Raw genomic sequence first — 14,952 nt, forward strand, 5'->3', positions numbered from 1 at the left:
TTGTGGGAGACAAACTTCACTGGGCTATCGGAAACAGGGTTGGGGGCGTTTTGCTGTTAAAGTCATATGGGTTCCAGATGCATTGTAGATGTGAGGCTAGCGCAAGCCAACTCCCCTCTCTGAGCCTCAGTTTTCTCATCTGTCCAATGGGACCACTGTCCCTATCCCTGGGGCTGCTGTAAGGAGCTGCTGTCAAGAGTGTGGCACCTGGAAAGATCCACAGAGGGCAGCCCCAGGGGCACATGTGCCCTGCTCCTGACAAGTTCCCTGTCAGAGGAAGCAAGCAAGGCCAGTTCAGAGTATAGAGGCCAATGATGGCTGGAGCAGCCATTCTGTCCCAGGGCCCCTTCCTGAGGAATCTCAGCCTTGGCCCACCCAGGAATGTGGGCAGCTGTGCCCTGACCCCCAGGCCAGGGGCTTCCACCTCCTTGTTCTTAGGTCCAGCCTCCTGCCCAGGACAAGAGCTGACCCCACACTGCCCCGACAGTCGGCTTTTGCTCACACATCTCTGGGACAGGTTACTCACCGCCGCCGTGCAGCTTGTGACTGTCCCTGAGCTTGGGCAATAGCTTTTGCTTTTGCAAAAGCTGGACCTGAAGGCCCATCGGCTCCCTCTGCGGCAGGACAGCCCAGCAAGAAGTCCAGTCAGGTTTCCCAGTCCCCTACCTTCTTCCTAAGCCCTGGGGCTCTGGGGAGGGACACTCCCAGTCTCGCCCATGCCTGTCCCCTCTCTCTCTGGGCAGCTGCCCCATCACTCTGCCTGTGGGTGCCCCATTACTTACCCGCCTCTCCGGGGGTCTCCCGGCTGAGCCCACACAGCATGTCTGCTAACTGTCTCTCCTGCTGCCCATCCGGCTCCCCTCGGGGAGCCACGCTGCTAGGCCCCTCCCTCACCCTCCCCAGGGAGGGGCCATGGGAGGGCAGCTCGCAGCTCCCACTGGCTGGGAACGGAGCCCACCCACTGCCGCAGGCAGCTCCTCCGTTTAAAGGGAACACAGCTGTCATCGCGGCCAGCTCCAGGACGGGGTCCAACACCCATGGCCCTGGCCCTGAGTCTGGGGGGGAGGCCTCTGAGGATGACATACCAGGGTCTCCCCCCAGGGAGGAGACAGACAGAGCCCTGAGGGAGGCAGGAGACCTCAGGGTCCTGAGTTCAGCTCTGCTCCTAACTTGCCCTGGGAGTTTAGCAAGTGACTGCCCTCTCCGGGTCTCAGTCTCTCCATCTGGAAAAGGGGAGTCATGTCTTATAAATGTTATTCTTTTAAAGCAGCAGATTCCAACAGAAAGCTTGCTCAGAATCCCAGGAGGGAAAAACGATCACAGCAAAGCCTCTCTTGTGGGAAAGATGCCAGACATCTCAGTAGATCCCAAGTTTAGAAACCTTTGCACTTGGAACCACCCCCACCCCCTGGGGGGGGCCTTCCAACCATCTCCCCCTGGACCTCAATTTTCTCTTCCGTAAAGTGGGGGTTGGTGAAGGTGAGACCCAGAGGCCCTACCCCACGGAGTCTCCACCAAGCAAGCTGGGGCAGAGGCTCTGCCCACCTCTGGGCTTGATGGGCAGGGGCAGCTGATCACAGGCTCCAGCCACAGCTGGCAACTCCCCCTCCCTGCACCAGCTGGGCCTCTGCCCTGCACACTCCAAGGATCCCTCCATGCCAGCTCAGGACAAATCCAGCCCATCCAGCTGTCCATGAAAAGCGGTGGCTGCTGGATCCAGCTGCTCCTGCTCTCCATCCTGGCAATGTGTGTTGGCCCCAACTGAGTACCAGACACTGTGAAGATGCCGGGTGGGGTGGCAATGACTTGAGGGCATGGAAGGGTATGAACCACCTCTCCAACTGATGGCCAAAGAGAATGGGACAGACAAGGCCCCAGCTCCCATGGAGCCCTTGGCCTCATGGGGGCAAGCAGGGCTCAGTGGTATTTTGCGTGCCCTGGAGCAGATGGGAGAGTGTCGTCCAGTGGGTGGAAACCCATGGGCTGCTTCTGAGTCCCCCCCCAAGCACTCGATACCCACCACGGAATTCAGCCCAGGCACCTTCAGAACAATTCCCATCCTAAATCTGGGGTCTGGGCCACTTGTACCCCTCTATTTACAGGCCTTGTCTGCTCCCCTGTCGCCCACTTCCCAAGCTTACCTTCCTCTCCAGGTGGCTTGAGGTATATGTCCCAGGGGCAGGGTCCAGGCACCAGGCCCGAGGGCAGGCAAGGTTCACATGGGCCAGAGATGAGGCCAAAGGTCAAAGAGAGATGTCAAAGTCTCAGCCATGGAAAGAGTGGTGAGCGTCAAGTCAAAGAGGGAGGGTCTAAAGGGGTGGGTATTTGATGGATGCATCAGGCCAGGCAGGGAAGGCAAGTGCATGCTGTTCAGGGAACGGCTTGTGATGAAGACTCCAATCATCGTCAGGACACCAGGTGCCACTTTGGGGCCAGACGCTCTTCCAGCCACGGCCCTTCTTAGCGAGGGAAGTATTCCAACAGATCCTTGCCCCGTGGCCTCACTTTTCTTTTTTTTTTTTGCAGGCACCAGGAATCGAACCCGGGTCATTGGTTTGATTTCCCGCATGGCAGGCGAGAACTCTGCCTGTTGAGCCACCGTGGCCCACCCTGGCCTCACTTCTTTCTCCCACATTTAAAGCCCCTCCTGGGAAGAGGGCATACAAGATGCACAGGCCTTTGAAATTATCTCTGTCCATTCTTTTAAGAAAATATTTGCTCCGCAGACAAATGCTTTTCAATGCACGATTAAGATCGGCAACTGGAAACCTCACCACGTTTCTGCTCTCTCAATGCGATTTTGGAATTTACTTTTGCAGACAAGCAACTCCTGGAAAGGTCATGTCATGGATTACAGGAGAGCTTCCTTCCAGTGTTTCTTGGGGTGCTGGCTGTGCCAGGCACGGGGGTCCCAAAAACGAAAAGACAGATGGGAAGCAGTGCTTTCTCTTTGTCCTTTGTTCCCATCACCCTCCTGAGCTCATTTTTCTTTGATTTTATCCAAGTATATGTTTGGGAGCAACTGGTGGTGCATTTTGGAACAAGGCAGAGTATAAGTAAATAATAAGGCACAGAGAGGTTAAGTAAATTGCCCAAGGTCACCCAGCGGATAAGGGATGGAATCAGGGTTCACACCCAGGTGGTCTGGGGCGGACAATGCTGTTTCTCACTGGTGCTCTGAGGCCTTGCAGTGTTTCAGGGATATGGTAAATGGGTAAATAAGGAGGTCAGGGAGTGCAGATGAGGGGGCCGTTCAATCTGTCTGGGGGATACACCGACAATGTTTTTCTGAGCCTGACTTCGAAGGATGGGAAGGAATCTGTCAAAGAAGGGAAAAGACATTCCAGGTGTGAGAGTCCATGGAAGAAATTGTATGTGACTGGGAAGAAGGAGATGAGGCAGGAAATGTAGAGGGAGCCAGATCACGAAGCATCTGCTAAAGGCTCAGTCCTGCAAGTGGGGTCCAAGGACCAGCAGCAACTGGCCACATCTGGAAGCTTGTCAGAGCTGCAGAATCTCAGGCCCCACCCCAGCCCTCCTGGATCAGAATCGGCATTTCTGCAAGGTCCCCAGGCGATGTGTATAAAGTTTGAGAATGCTATATTTAGGAGCTTGGCTTTCATCCTGCAGGCAACAGGGAGCCTAGGATGGTTGTAGAGCAAGGGGGGCGGGGAGAAGGCTTTGCTAAGACCTCAGTCACGGAGAGTCAGTTGAGGGGAGGAGGGAGGAGAATTTCCACCTGGAAGGCGGCCTGGGAAAGAGCAATGAGGGCCACTTCTGGGAGCTAGCCAAGAGTAGGCAAAGCTGCTGCTCAGCTCAGGTCCAAAGATGACCCCTCTCGTGCAACGCAGCCAACCGCAAGGAAGCACAGGGAAAGGGGGACAGATGGCTGGGTGTGCACGGTGGCTGGAAGACAGGCTTGCCAGGTACCCGGGGCTGCCAGAGGCTCCCCGTGACAGCATGGATGGCATGTGAAGGGAATCAGGACGCCTGAGGGGAGACGAAGGGTCCCCAAGCTGGCAGGGAAGCCCCTCCATCTTCAGGAGAGGCTGTGACATTCCTGCATCCCCTGGCTATACCTCCTGAGCTCATTCTTGGGTTTGGACTGTGCTGGGGTCTTTGTCTTTGTGGACAGTTGGACTGGGAGACAGACAGATCAATGAGGGATCCCAGCCCAGTTATTGATAGGCATATGCCCAAATCTTTCTGGACCATCCAGCATCCTTGGCTGTAGGACGGAAAAGCACCGAGCCCTAGAGTTAGGGAGACCATGTGTTAGTGAATCAGAAAATGCTCATCTCTCCACTTGCCTGCCAAGAGTCTCACACCCACGCTATGAAACAGGTCAGAGAGGCAGAACTTCCAGGCGGCTGAGCACACCTACCCCAGAGTTAGAGGTGCCCAGGTTCGAACTCCAGCTCCACCACTCACAGACCAAGTCACTTCTCTCTGAGCCTCCGTTTCCCCATCCGCGAGGAGCGAGGGACAGAGAGACCTTGGAAGGGCTATCCAGCACAGGTTAATTCATTCCCCATAAGTGAGGCCAGGTCTGGAGGGCGTGTCGCAGCCTCTTTTTTGTGTGACAGGCCAGTGCCATTGTTGGGACAATTCTCTAGGGTGGGGGACCTGTCCCTCATACTGCAGGGTCCCTGCCCAGTGGTGGCCTAAATGCCAGCAGTGGCCAAATCCTGGAAGTAACCCAACATCTCTACAATACCCACCCCGGGGGCACTAAGCCCAGCAACTGCGGACCAACCCCACACTGTTCAGATGGGTAAAATGAGACCCAGAGAGGACCCTGTCCGCAGTCCCCACCAGTCCCTCCTCTCAAGCCCCAGGGCTGAGCATGTCACATGCACGGGGCTAGTCGTGACCTGAGCCGGCTGGCCAGGGAGCCTGACAGACAGCCGGAAATGAAGTCTGAGCGGGAGGGTTGCAGAGATGGCAACTCGAGGAGAAGAGATAAACCCTTTATTGCTGGGGGCTGTCTGTTGCTTCTTTCTCCCTCCCTTCTCACCTCCACCCCCCAGGGGCCAGGCCAGGCCAATTGCTTCGTCCTGTTCCAGCTCGGACTCTGTTATTAAACATTTTCACAAAGCAGGGAGGGGAAGCATTGTCATTTGCATTCTACAGATGGGGAAACTGAGGCTCAGTCTGTGATTCCACCAGCCATAGGTGAGGGGTGTCGGTGACCCCTCTTGGTGAGACCTGTTTGGCTATGGCCTCCACTCCAGCCAGTCAGAGCCAAGCTGCCCCGCCTCGACAGTTGCCAATGCTAGTGTCTCGGTTTCCTCCGAGGGTGAGACCCTGGGGTTGAGACAAGGGCACCAAGAGGTTTTAAACAGGGTCATGGCACACACCCAAGCACAACAGAGATGCCCTCTTGCCCAAAGTTAAGCCACCCTTCAGCCGAGCTCCCCCTGCCCCAACTCCCCACCTCCACCCCCACTTACACATACACACAGCATCCCTGTGGGTCCTAGTCCAGGGGCAGTCCCTTAGAGGTCCCTCTTGGGCTGAAGCCACCATCCCTCAGCTTCCATACTTCCCTGGACACCTACAAAAATAGCTTCTCTCCTGAGAGAGTGTACATGGGGGCACAACCGTGCAGGGGTCTTCTGTGAGCTTCTGGTTCCTCCTCTAAAATGTGGATGATGAAGTTGTCTTCACAGGGTTTTGTTGAGAAGCTCAGTGAATGAGCAAAACACTTCAAAAACTGCAGAGTTCAGGGCATATGGGGTGGTGAGCATGATCACGGACCTGCCCCATCCCTCATTCACTCAAAGATATTTTATTTTATTAAGCACCTACTACCTGAGAGAAACTCAGCTGGGCCAGCGCTTTCAGCAGTGAACGAAACAGACATAGACCCTGGTCTCCTGGGAGTCTCCTGCCAATCTATGGGAGGGGTAGAGATCAAACAAGAAAAATAAAAATCTCTAACCACAAATGGTACTGAGGGGAGTGACAGAGACCGTTAGAATGTCGGGAATGATTATACAATCAAGGCAGGGTGATCAGGGAGGGCTTCTGAGAGGAGGTGACATTTAAGCTGGGGAGAACTATAAGGAGGAAAAAGCAGAAAGAGGAATATCCCAGGTAGAGAGATGGACCAGGCTTGGGGCATCTGAGGAACAGCCAGGAGGAGACGCAGGTGAGGCCCAGAGACAAGGTCAGTGTGGGGCAGGGAGAGGAGGCAGGATTCACAAGTGTGAAGGAAGTCACCAGTGGCTTTTCAGCAAGACTGTGGCATGAACCGCCTTCTGTTTCAAAGTGGGGGGAATGGGCTGCAAAGGTCAGGATGGCACAGGGAGAGCAGAGTGGAGGGAGTGCGTCAGGCACGTCGAAAGCAGGAGACCTGGAATCCAACTTTCTCCGTGCCTCGGGCCACTCCCTTCTTGAGGTGAGCCTCAGTTTCCCCTTCTGTCAAATGATGAACCTCAAAGCCCTTCTGACTCTGCTGGCCAGCAGTGTGTGTCTGGGGGAAACCACCTGGTGGGAGAAGTCAGAAAATACGGTGTTGGGGATGAGATCGTGCCCCCCACAAAAGGCATGTTCACGTCTTAATCCGTGTCCCTGTAGCTGTGAACCCATTTGTAAAAAGGACCTCATTATTCGTTAAGGTGTGGACAAACTGGACAAGAGTGGGTCTTAATCCTAGAGAGGAAGCTTGGATGCAATCAGGCAGAAATCAGGAGAAGCCAGAGAGGAGAGGGAGACACCACGTGACAGAGGTTTGTCACCAGCAGGAAGCGACTGGTCCCGCCCGGGAGAAAGTACCACCTTGCCAACAATTTGATCTTAGGCTTGTAGCTTTCAAAATCGTGAGACAATAAGTCCCTGTTGTCCAAGCCAACCCATTGTGTGGCACTTGTCATAGCAGCCCTGGCAAACTAAGACGCCTGCAGTCAGGACGCACCTTTGCAAAACAGGGAGAAAAAGACGGGGATCCTTCCCCCAAAATGGACACCGACTAGGACCAGGCAGGGCACAGAATGGGTAAGACAGATGGCCCCAAGAGGTGAAAACACCAAGAGCTGGAGAGGATGGGGGGATGGAAAGTCCTGGGCACTGCCGATGGGAGGGTAAACTGAGGCAGGCATGATGGAGGCACCTGGCGGTGTTTGGAGAAATGATGTGTCTGCCCACTCCTTACCCAGCACCCTCACTCCCGGCAGTTGTCAAAGAGTGATGCCCCCACAGATCCCTAAGGGTGCACGAACGAGAATGCTATCAGTAAAGGTGACCTGGGTCTCCATCTTGCAGGAGGGGCCAGGTGTCACGCGGTGACCACACCCCATGGTGTGTGACACCACAAAGCCATGTGGACGCATCTTGGAAAACACAGTGTCTAGTTGAAAAGCAAAGAAAAAAAGGAAGGGAGGGAGGGAGGGAGGAAGGGAAGGAAAGAGGGATCAGACAGAGGAGGGAGGGGAGGAGGGAGGAGGGAGGGGAGGAGGGAGAAAGGAGGGATGGAAGGGGGGAAGGAGGAGGGAAAGGGAGGGGAGGAGGGGGAGGAGGGAGGGTGGAGAAGATCTATCCCATAGAATCACGTCTATAGATTCAAAACACACACAAAGCAGCACACCTGCTGCAATGACACACATATGTGTAAAGATCTATTTCACTGAGTAAAAGTTTAGAGGGTGTTAACTGGGAGTGAGAACAGGGCAGGAAGGAGAAAAATATCAGAAAAACTCAGCCAGAATGGGCTCTGGATTGGTCCCAGGGCAATGTGTGCTATGTACTAAGGAATTTAGCTGGACTCTCGGGAGCCTGGGGTTAAAAATACATTTAAAAAAAAGAAAAAGAAATAGATGCCTTGAATGGTATGTTAAATTGGAACTCTCTTCTGAGGATCCTGGGGAACCAGGGAAAGTAACGGGAGAGCAGGACAGGGTCAGTCTAATGCTTTAGAGAACAGACTACTGGGTGTCAAGAGTCCCCAGGTGGTGGGGTGGGGGTGCGTGTGAGGCTTTTCAGTACAGATGTGCAGGGCCCCCTGCTGACCCAAGCTGTTTCGGTTTGCTAAAGCGGCCAGGACACAATATATCAGAAATGGACTGGCTTTTACAAAGGAGATTTATTAAGCTACAACTTACAATTCTTAGGCCATGAAAACATCCAAATTAAGGCATCAAGGGGAAGATACCTTGACTCTGAAGAAAGGCTGCTGGCACCCGGGGTGCCTCTGTCACACAGGAAGGCACGTGGTAATGTCTGTCAGTCCCTTATTCCTGGGCTCTGTTGCTCTCAGCCTCTGTTTCCAGTGGCTTTCTGTCTGGGCGTCTGTGGGTCCTTGCTTGCTTCTCTGGGGACACCCCTCTGAGCGCTCTGGTTTCTGCGGGTCTCCTCTCAGCATCTCCAGGCATTGTGCTCCCTCTGTGTCCTTCACCTCTCCGCTCTCTGTATCAGCTCTCTCCAAAATGTCTCTGGGCGTTTCTCTTCTTTCTTAGCTTCCCCTGGGGCATTTCTGTCTCTGAGCTTCTCTGAACTCGTTCCAAAATGTCTTTCCCTTAAAGGACTCCAGCAAGTGGATTAAGACCCATCTTGAATGGGTGGGGTCACATCTCCCTGGGAACAACCTAATCAAAAGCTCCCACCCAATAATAGATCTGCCCCCACAAAAGCAGTTAAAAGAGCATGGCTGTTCTGGGGTACATAACAGATTTAAACCAGCACACCAATCAACACTCACCCACCCTCCACCGCCACTCAGGTCACTCCAACTCTGCCCAGCTTCCCTCCCACTGTCTTCCAAATAGAAAAAGCAAGATGGGAAAATAAGTGGGCAAGCTGTCGGAGAGCACTGTGTGTCCCAATCTCAGGATGTCAAATGCTTCAGCATACAGATATAGTCCTGGGTGCAAGGCCCACCTGCTGCTCAGACAGGGCCAAGAACTATACACACATCAGCACATCAGCTACACAAAGATGTACTATGAGGAGTCAAGGAAAGCTGCCTGGAGGAGACAGCATCTGAGCTAAATCCCAAGGGACAAAGGAACTAACCACTCCAAGATGAGGCAGGGAGGGCATTTCAGGAAGCGGGACAGGCTGGGCAAAGGGCAGGAGGTGGGAAGGTATCTAATACATGTAAGGCAAGGCAAGCAAACAGACGTGGCTGGAGTCAAAGGACCAAAAAGAGCAAGTGGGCTGGGGAAAAATGCATTGAATGGCTGCCATTCCAGCCACTGTGGATCACATTTAGTGGGGATGAGAAGATGGGGCACGAGAAGCAGCCGGAGCCTCTGCACATTGGGGTTCAACTGTAGCAATGCCTCCCTGCAGCCGGATAAGTAAGACAAGGAGAGTAACTGATGATACTTTGATGGGGAACAGACAGAGCCCGTCATCCTGGGCTGATGGCCACTGCAAGGAGCGGAGAGACCCACCTCAGAGAAGCCTCACATTGTATCTGGAGTCCCCATTTGCCCCTCCAGACCACGTGTTATCCTCTGTGCAAATGAGAAAAGGGGCATTTACTGAGCACATACTGGGTACCCAACACTTTATGCACAGTATGTCTCGTGGAATGTTTCAGGTGCCTTGAGAGGTGGGCATGGTTGCTCCCATTTTATGGAGGAGAAACTGAGGTCCAGAAAGGAAGAGATAGCTGACCCACGCTGCCCAGCTAAAAGGAGGCAAAGCTCGGGGCCATCAGAGTCCAGTCTATGGCCACTGCTTCATTCAGTTTCTAAAAGACACCTCTTTTCCCTCCTCAGGTCTTTCGCACGGGCTCTCCCTTCTTCCTGGAGCACACTTTCCTCTCTTCATCCTTAGAAACTGGCCTAAATGCCACCTCCACCGAGATGCCCACCCTGATCATGCCAAATACGCCCCCTATTGCCCTCTCCCAGCCTTTCCAACAATGTGTTTGCTCACCTCTTCTTTTCCATCCTTCCACTAAGCAGAGGATGCTCTACTGTCTGCATTACTGACTTACACTCACTGCCCAGGCGGGGCCTTCCATTCAGTAATTGCTACATACATGTTTGCTGAATGAATGAATGAATGAGAAATAAACAGATGAACATACATAATTTCTGAATTGCTACAATGGCAAGAAACCAATAATTCATCTCCTTTCTGCTGTCTGGTCCTTGCTTGCACACCCCCACCCACGGGGCACTCACCACCTCCCCAGCAGTTCACCTGATTCCTGAACAGTTGTGAGGGATGACAGTCGTTCCCTTCATCTAAGGGGGAGCCTGTCTCCCTGTGACTTCCCCCCTCTGGAGCCCCTCCCAGGACCACTCTGCATAGACTCAAGGGCCGTGTCTGGTCCCGCATCCTGCCCTCCAAACCCTGGCAGGAGAGGTCAGAGTCTGGATGTGGCTGCAGTGGGGACTCAGTGGCTCCCCTCCCATCCCTAAGGGCTCCTCCTTGGTGTGAGGCCATAGAGGGTGGGCAGCCCTGCGCCCCGTGGGTCTGAGCCACCACCAGATGTGGCATCTCCGTGGCGGACAAGACGTCCTCTAGGCCTAGCGCCTCATTGTACAAGTGGGGAAACTGAGGCTCAGAAAGAGAACAGAAGCACAAACCTCTAAGAACAGCAATCCCAGCGAAGCTTTGCCTGGCCCTGCTTGCTTCTTATTCCAGTGGCCTTTACTTCAGTTCCCGTGAGGATGGGATAACGCTTCCATCTTATAGATGTAGAAAGCGGAGCTTAGAGAGGCCAGGAGACTGAGAAACCCAGGTCTCTTTGGATTTAAAGCCTTAATCACGGTTCAGTATATACACGTTCTCAAAAGGGCTGTGTGGATGTGTGATAGTCTCATCTTATTTGGTGCCCACCTGGTGGACTTAAATATTGAAAAAGGATCCTGGACTAATAGGGGAATTGCAGGCAGCGTGATCATTTGGAAAGACTGCAGAGGGGCCCCTCCCCCATACAGAGCAGCTCAGAATATTCCAGCACCATCCACTGGCAGAGGTCCCGACCTAGCGAGCGATGGGAAGAGAAAGCCCTGCAGACGGGGGGAGTGCGCCCTGGCACAGACGGCTTCATTGAGGACAGGGCTCGACCCCGAGATTTCCAGGCCAGTGCCCCCCGGCTGACAGCTGAGGCACCCCGCGTTAGGCGGCCTGCTCAGTGTTATTTAGGGACATTCATAAGGAGGTCGCCAATGGGTGAACAAAACAGGCCCTACAATTAATATTTTAAAATGTCACCTTCTGTGTGAGACTAAAGCAAAAAATGTTTATTTGCTTCAAAATTTATATTTTGACTAGTGCATTTCCTAATATAACTTATGTAGATAGTTTGATTGAACACCATAAGTACTTGGAATCTCAGGTAGGACATGAGATTTTGTTGGTTTGTCCAGAGTGATGCCCCGATGAATCCCAGAGTGATTCAATCAGTGAGTGGAAAAGTATTTGCAAAGCCCCCTTCAGGGAATGGTGAGAATGGGGAGAAATTCAACTTCCCCAAGTTGAATTCTTGATATTCTCACAAGCAGTGTGGACAACCAAAGCTATAGGCTGAGCCCCCAGTCTTGGGGATGCTCATATGAAACTTAACCCCAAAAAGGATAGGTCAAGTCTACTTAAAATTTAGGCCTAAGAGTCACCCCCAAGAGAGCCTCTTTTGTTGCTCAGATGTGGCCTCTCTCTCCAGCCAACATGACTAGCAGTCTCACCACCCTCCCCCTCTCTGCGTGGGACATAACTCCCAGGGGTGTGGACCTTCCTGGCAACATGGGACAGAGATCCTGGAATGAGCTGAGACTCAGCATCGAGGGATTGAGAAAAATCCTAGAATGAGCTGAGACTTAGCATCAAGGGATTGAGAAAACCTTCTCAACCAAAAGGGGGAAGAGGGAAATGAGACAAAGTGTCAATGGCTAAGAGATTCCAAACAGAGAGGTTATCCTGGAGGTTATTCCTACCCATTAAGTAGATATCACCTTGTTGTTCAAGATGTAGTGGAGAGGCTGGAGGGAACTGCCTGAAAATGTAGAGCTGTGTTCCAGTAGCCATGTTTCTTGAGGATGATTGAATAACGATACAGCTTTCACAATGTGACTGTGTGATTGTGAAAACCTTGTGTCTGATGCTCCTTTTATCTACCTTGTCAACAGACGAGTAGAACATATGGAATAAAAATAAATAATAGGGGGAACAAATGCTAAAATAAATTTAGTTTGAAATGCTAGTGATCAATGAAAGCGAGCAGTAAGGGGTATGATAGGTATAATCTTTTTTTTTCTTTTTATTTCTTTTTCTATTGTCTTTTTATTTCTTTTTCTGAATTAATGCAAATGTTCTAAGAAATGATGAATATGCAACTAAGTGATGATATTGTGAATTACTGATTATATATGTTAATGTGTTATTTGGTTTGTTAATTTTTTTAATTAATAAATAAATTTAAAAAAAAAACGGCCCTATCCTTCCCTCCAGACTGGCTTCCTCTTGCTTCCCCAGCACCAAACATCAGAGCTGTTTCCCATTTCCGAGGCTTTGCATCCTCCAGGAATGCTCTCTTCCCATTTCCTTGTCTGCCTGGCTAAATCTTACAAGTGAATCAATTTTCTTGCTCCACTATCCCTTCCTCCAGGAAGCCTTCCCCGATCTCCTACCCCGCTCCAGCTCATTGGTGCCTCATCTGGGTTCCCAAAGCCCTCGCCTTTGTCCCACTGTTTGTCAATTTGCCGCACATCCCACCTGTGTCCTTGCCATCTACCACCCAATGAGCCCGAAGCTAAACTAGTGATCTATAAGCGAAGAACATTCTAGTCTGCCCCCCCCTCCTGCCCTGCCAGCAGCCATCCCCAGGGCCAGCACCTACCCTCCCCCAGCAACAACCCCAGTGGGGCCTTAGCGGGGGGTCCTGGGTTCAAGGCCTAGTATCACCTCTGACCAGCTAGCTGACCTTGAAGAAAACTGTCCTCAGTTGTCCCATGTGTTAAGTGGGGGTGCATGTGTGGGCTGAGATGGGGATGGGGAGCAGGACACGTGGCCTCTGGGGACTACTTCAGCTGTAGGCTCAGCCAGTCTGGGACCCCCCCCTCACCTCAGTCCCAGCTTGGGCTCCAAATGACTCCCAGCTGTTTCCAAACTCCCAGCAAACCTGCCTCAACCAATGCAGGCTGCAAACGGCACTCTGAGATAAGTGAGGGGCACAGACATCCCGCTAGATCCCTGGTCGACCCAGTTGTGTGGTTTTTAACAGGTTTCTGGGCATGCCCCCCCCAACACACACACACTGCCACATCCACCCACCTGCCCACTGCATCTGCTTATGAGTCACCATCACCTCCGCCAAGGCAGCAGTGTGGGGGCTGGAGAGACAAGGTCAGACCAAGGGGAGTAAGTGGGCAGATGGGGAGGGGAGGCAGCACAGGGCCTTCCAGCCAGAGGAAAACAAGGCAGGGGGCACAGAAGGGAAACTGAGGCCTAGAGGAGCCCAGGGGCTTGCTCAAGGAGCCACTGGGATTTAAGGTGGGTCCTCAGGTCTCCCGGCTGTCTGATGGATGTTCTTTCTGCTTCATCAGGCGATCTCCTTGGGGGAAAAGATGGGGCCAGTGGCCTTGCAATTATCCGGGCGATTAAGACAGGCAGATGGTCCCGCTGGATTGCTCATGTGACTGACAAGTGGAGACAATGCTGGGACATTATTAGACGAGATCGGTACAGGCTCTGGACACAAGAGCACGGCAAATAGGCTCTCAAACGTTTGCCCAAAGTCTGTGCCCAGAATTGGGGTGGGGTGGATTGGACTTGAACTTGTTCCACCTGTTCTGTCCTGCCCAGGCTTCCCTAAATCCAAGCTTCCATGCTGAGCTCTGCTCTGTACAAGGGATGCAGCAGGCAGAGGTGGCAGCCAGGTGGCAAGGGGTGAAAAACCCTGCTTCTGCAAGGTTGCCCTTGGGGAGAGGGAGCTGAAAGAGAGCAGAGACCCCTGGTAGAGACCAGATAAACACACGCTGAAGATGCAACAGAGGGATCCCTGCTCCTAACAGGAGGGGACAGAGGGGTGGACAAACTGACCGCTTGAGAAATGCCCTCGTGATGATACATTTGGGCTTGGGTCGGCTCAGACTTCACCTCTTCCTTCCCTGCTCTGTGACCCTGGAAAGTCGCTTCCCCTTTGAGCCTCGGATTCCTCAGCTGCAAAATGGGGCAACTGGGTGGCCCACAGTGGCTTGGCAGGCAGAGTTCTTGCCTGCCATGCCGGAGACCCAGGTTCGATTCCCGGTGCCTGCCCATGCAAAAAAAAAAGGGGGAGGGGAGCAACTTCATATCTCACGGGGCTATTGTGAGGATGAGAGAAAGCATGTGACCACTTAGCACGGAGCCTGGCACACAGCAAGCCCTCAAATAAACGCTCAGGGAGCAAAGAACACGTCCACAGGTTCACTGCAGCATTTTCAGGAAAAATCCCAGGGGTGGGAGTTTACCCCTGGCTCCTTGATAAAGAAAGAAAATCCCGGTCTGAGGTTCTGGTGCCCACAGCATTGAGGAGGGCGGGGTCCCTGAGCGGGCACTGAAAGGAGGGGCTCGTTTCCACTCTGGGCGTGAGAGCTGAGATCTGAGATGCCGCTGCCGCAGTGTGAGAACTGCGTGAGCTGGACATGGAGGCAAGTGGGAGACGGAGGAGAGCCTCATTAAGGAGGGCCAGGGGGAAGGGAGGCAGGAATTTATCAGACGTGCCCCATGGAGAGGGCACAGAGCAGACATGCTCAGGGAGGTTGAGGTACAGCCCCTCCCCTGTGTCCAGGCAGCCCTCACCCCGCAGCCAGCCAGGAGTATGGGCCCCAACAAACTTGTCATCCCTAAAACTGCCCATCACTCTCCCCACTCCAGTCTACTTCTGGTACTCGCCTAAGCTCATGTCCTCTGCCTTCCTCTTCCCCAGTCCCTCTGTTCCAGGCTTGCCAGCCTGGAAACACCCAACGTGATAATACCCCAGGATCTTTGCACTGGCTGAGCCTGCTGCCAGCT

The 14,952-nt window shown here is 53.1% G+C and overlaps 1 protein-coding gene across 1 annotated transcript in view; it reads right to left on the minus strand.

Moving 5' to 3' along the window:
• Positions 1 to 857, minus strand: part of GRIP2 (glutamate receptor interacting protein 2) — a 44,813-nt gene extending 43,956 nt beyond the window's left edge. Inside the window, exon 1 of the mRNA XM_077115090.1 lies at positions 783 to 857. Within this exon, the coding sequence (XP_076971205.1) occupies positions 783 to 822 (40 nt within the window). The 5' untranslated portion in view covers positions 823 to 857. The remainder of the gene's footprint in view (positions 1 to 782) is intronic.
• Positions 858 to 14,952: the final 14,095 nt, after the last annotated feature.

This window comes from Tamandua tetradactyla, chromosome 9 (assembly GCF_023851605.1).
Source record: "Tamandua tetradactyla isolate mTamTet1 chromosome 9, mTamTet1.pri, whole genome shotgun sequence".
In the NCBI taxonomy this organism is placed as follows: Eukaryota; Metazoa; Chordata; class Mammalia; order Pilosa; family Myrmecophagidae; genus Tamandua; species Tamandua tetradactyla.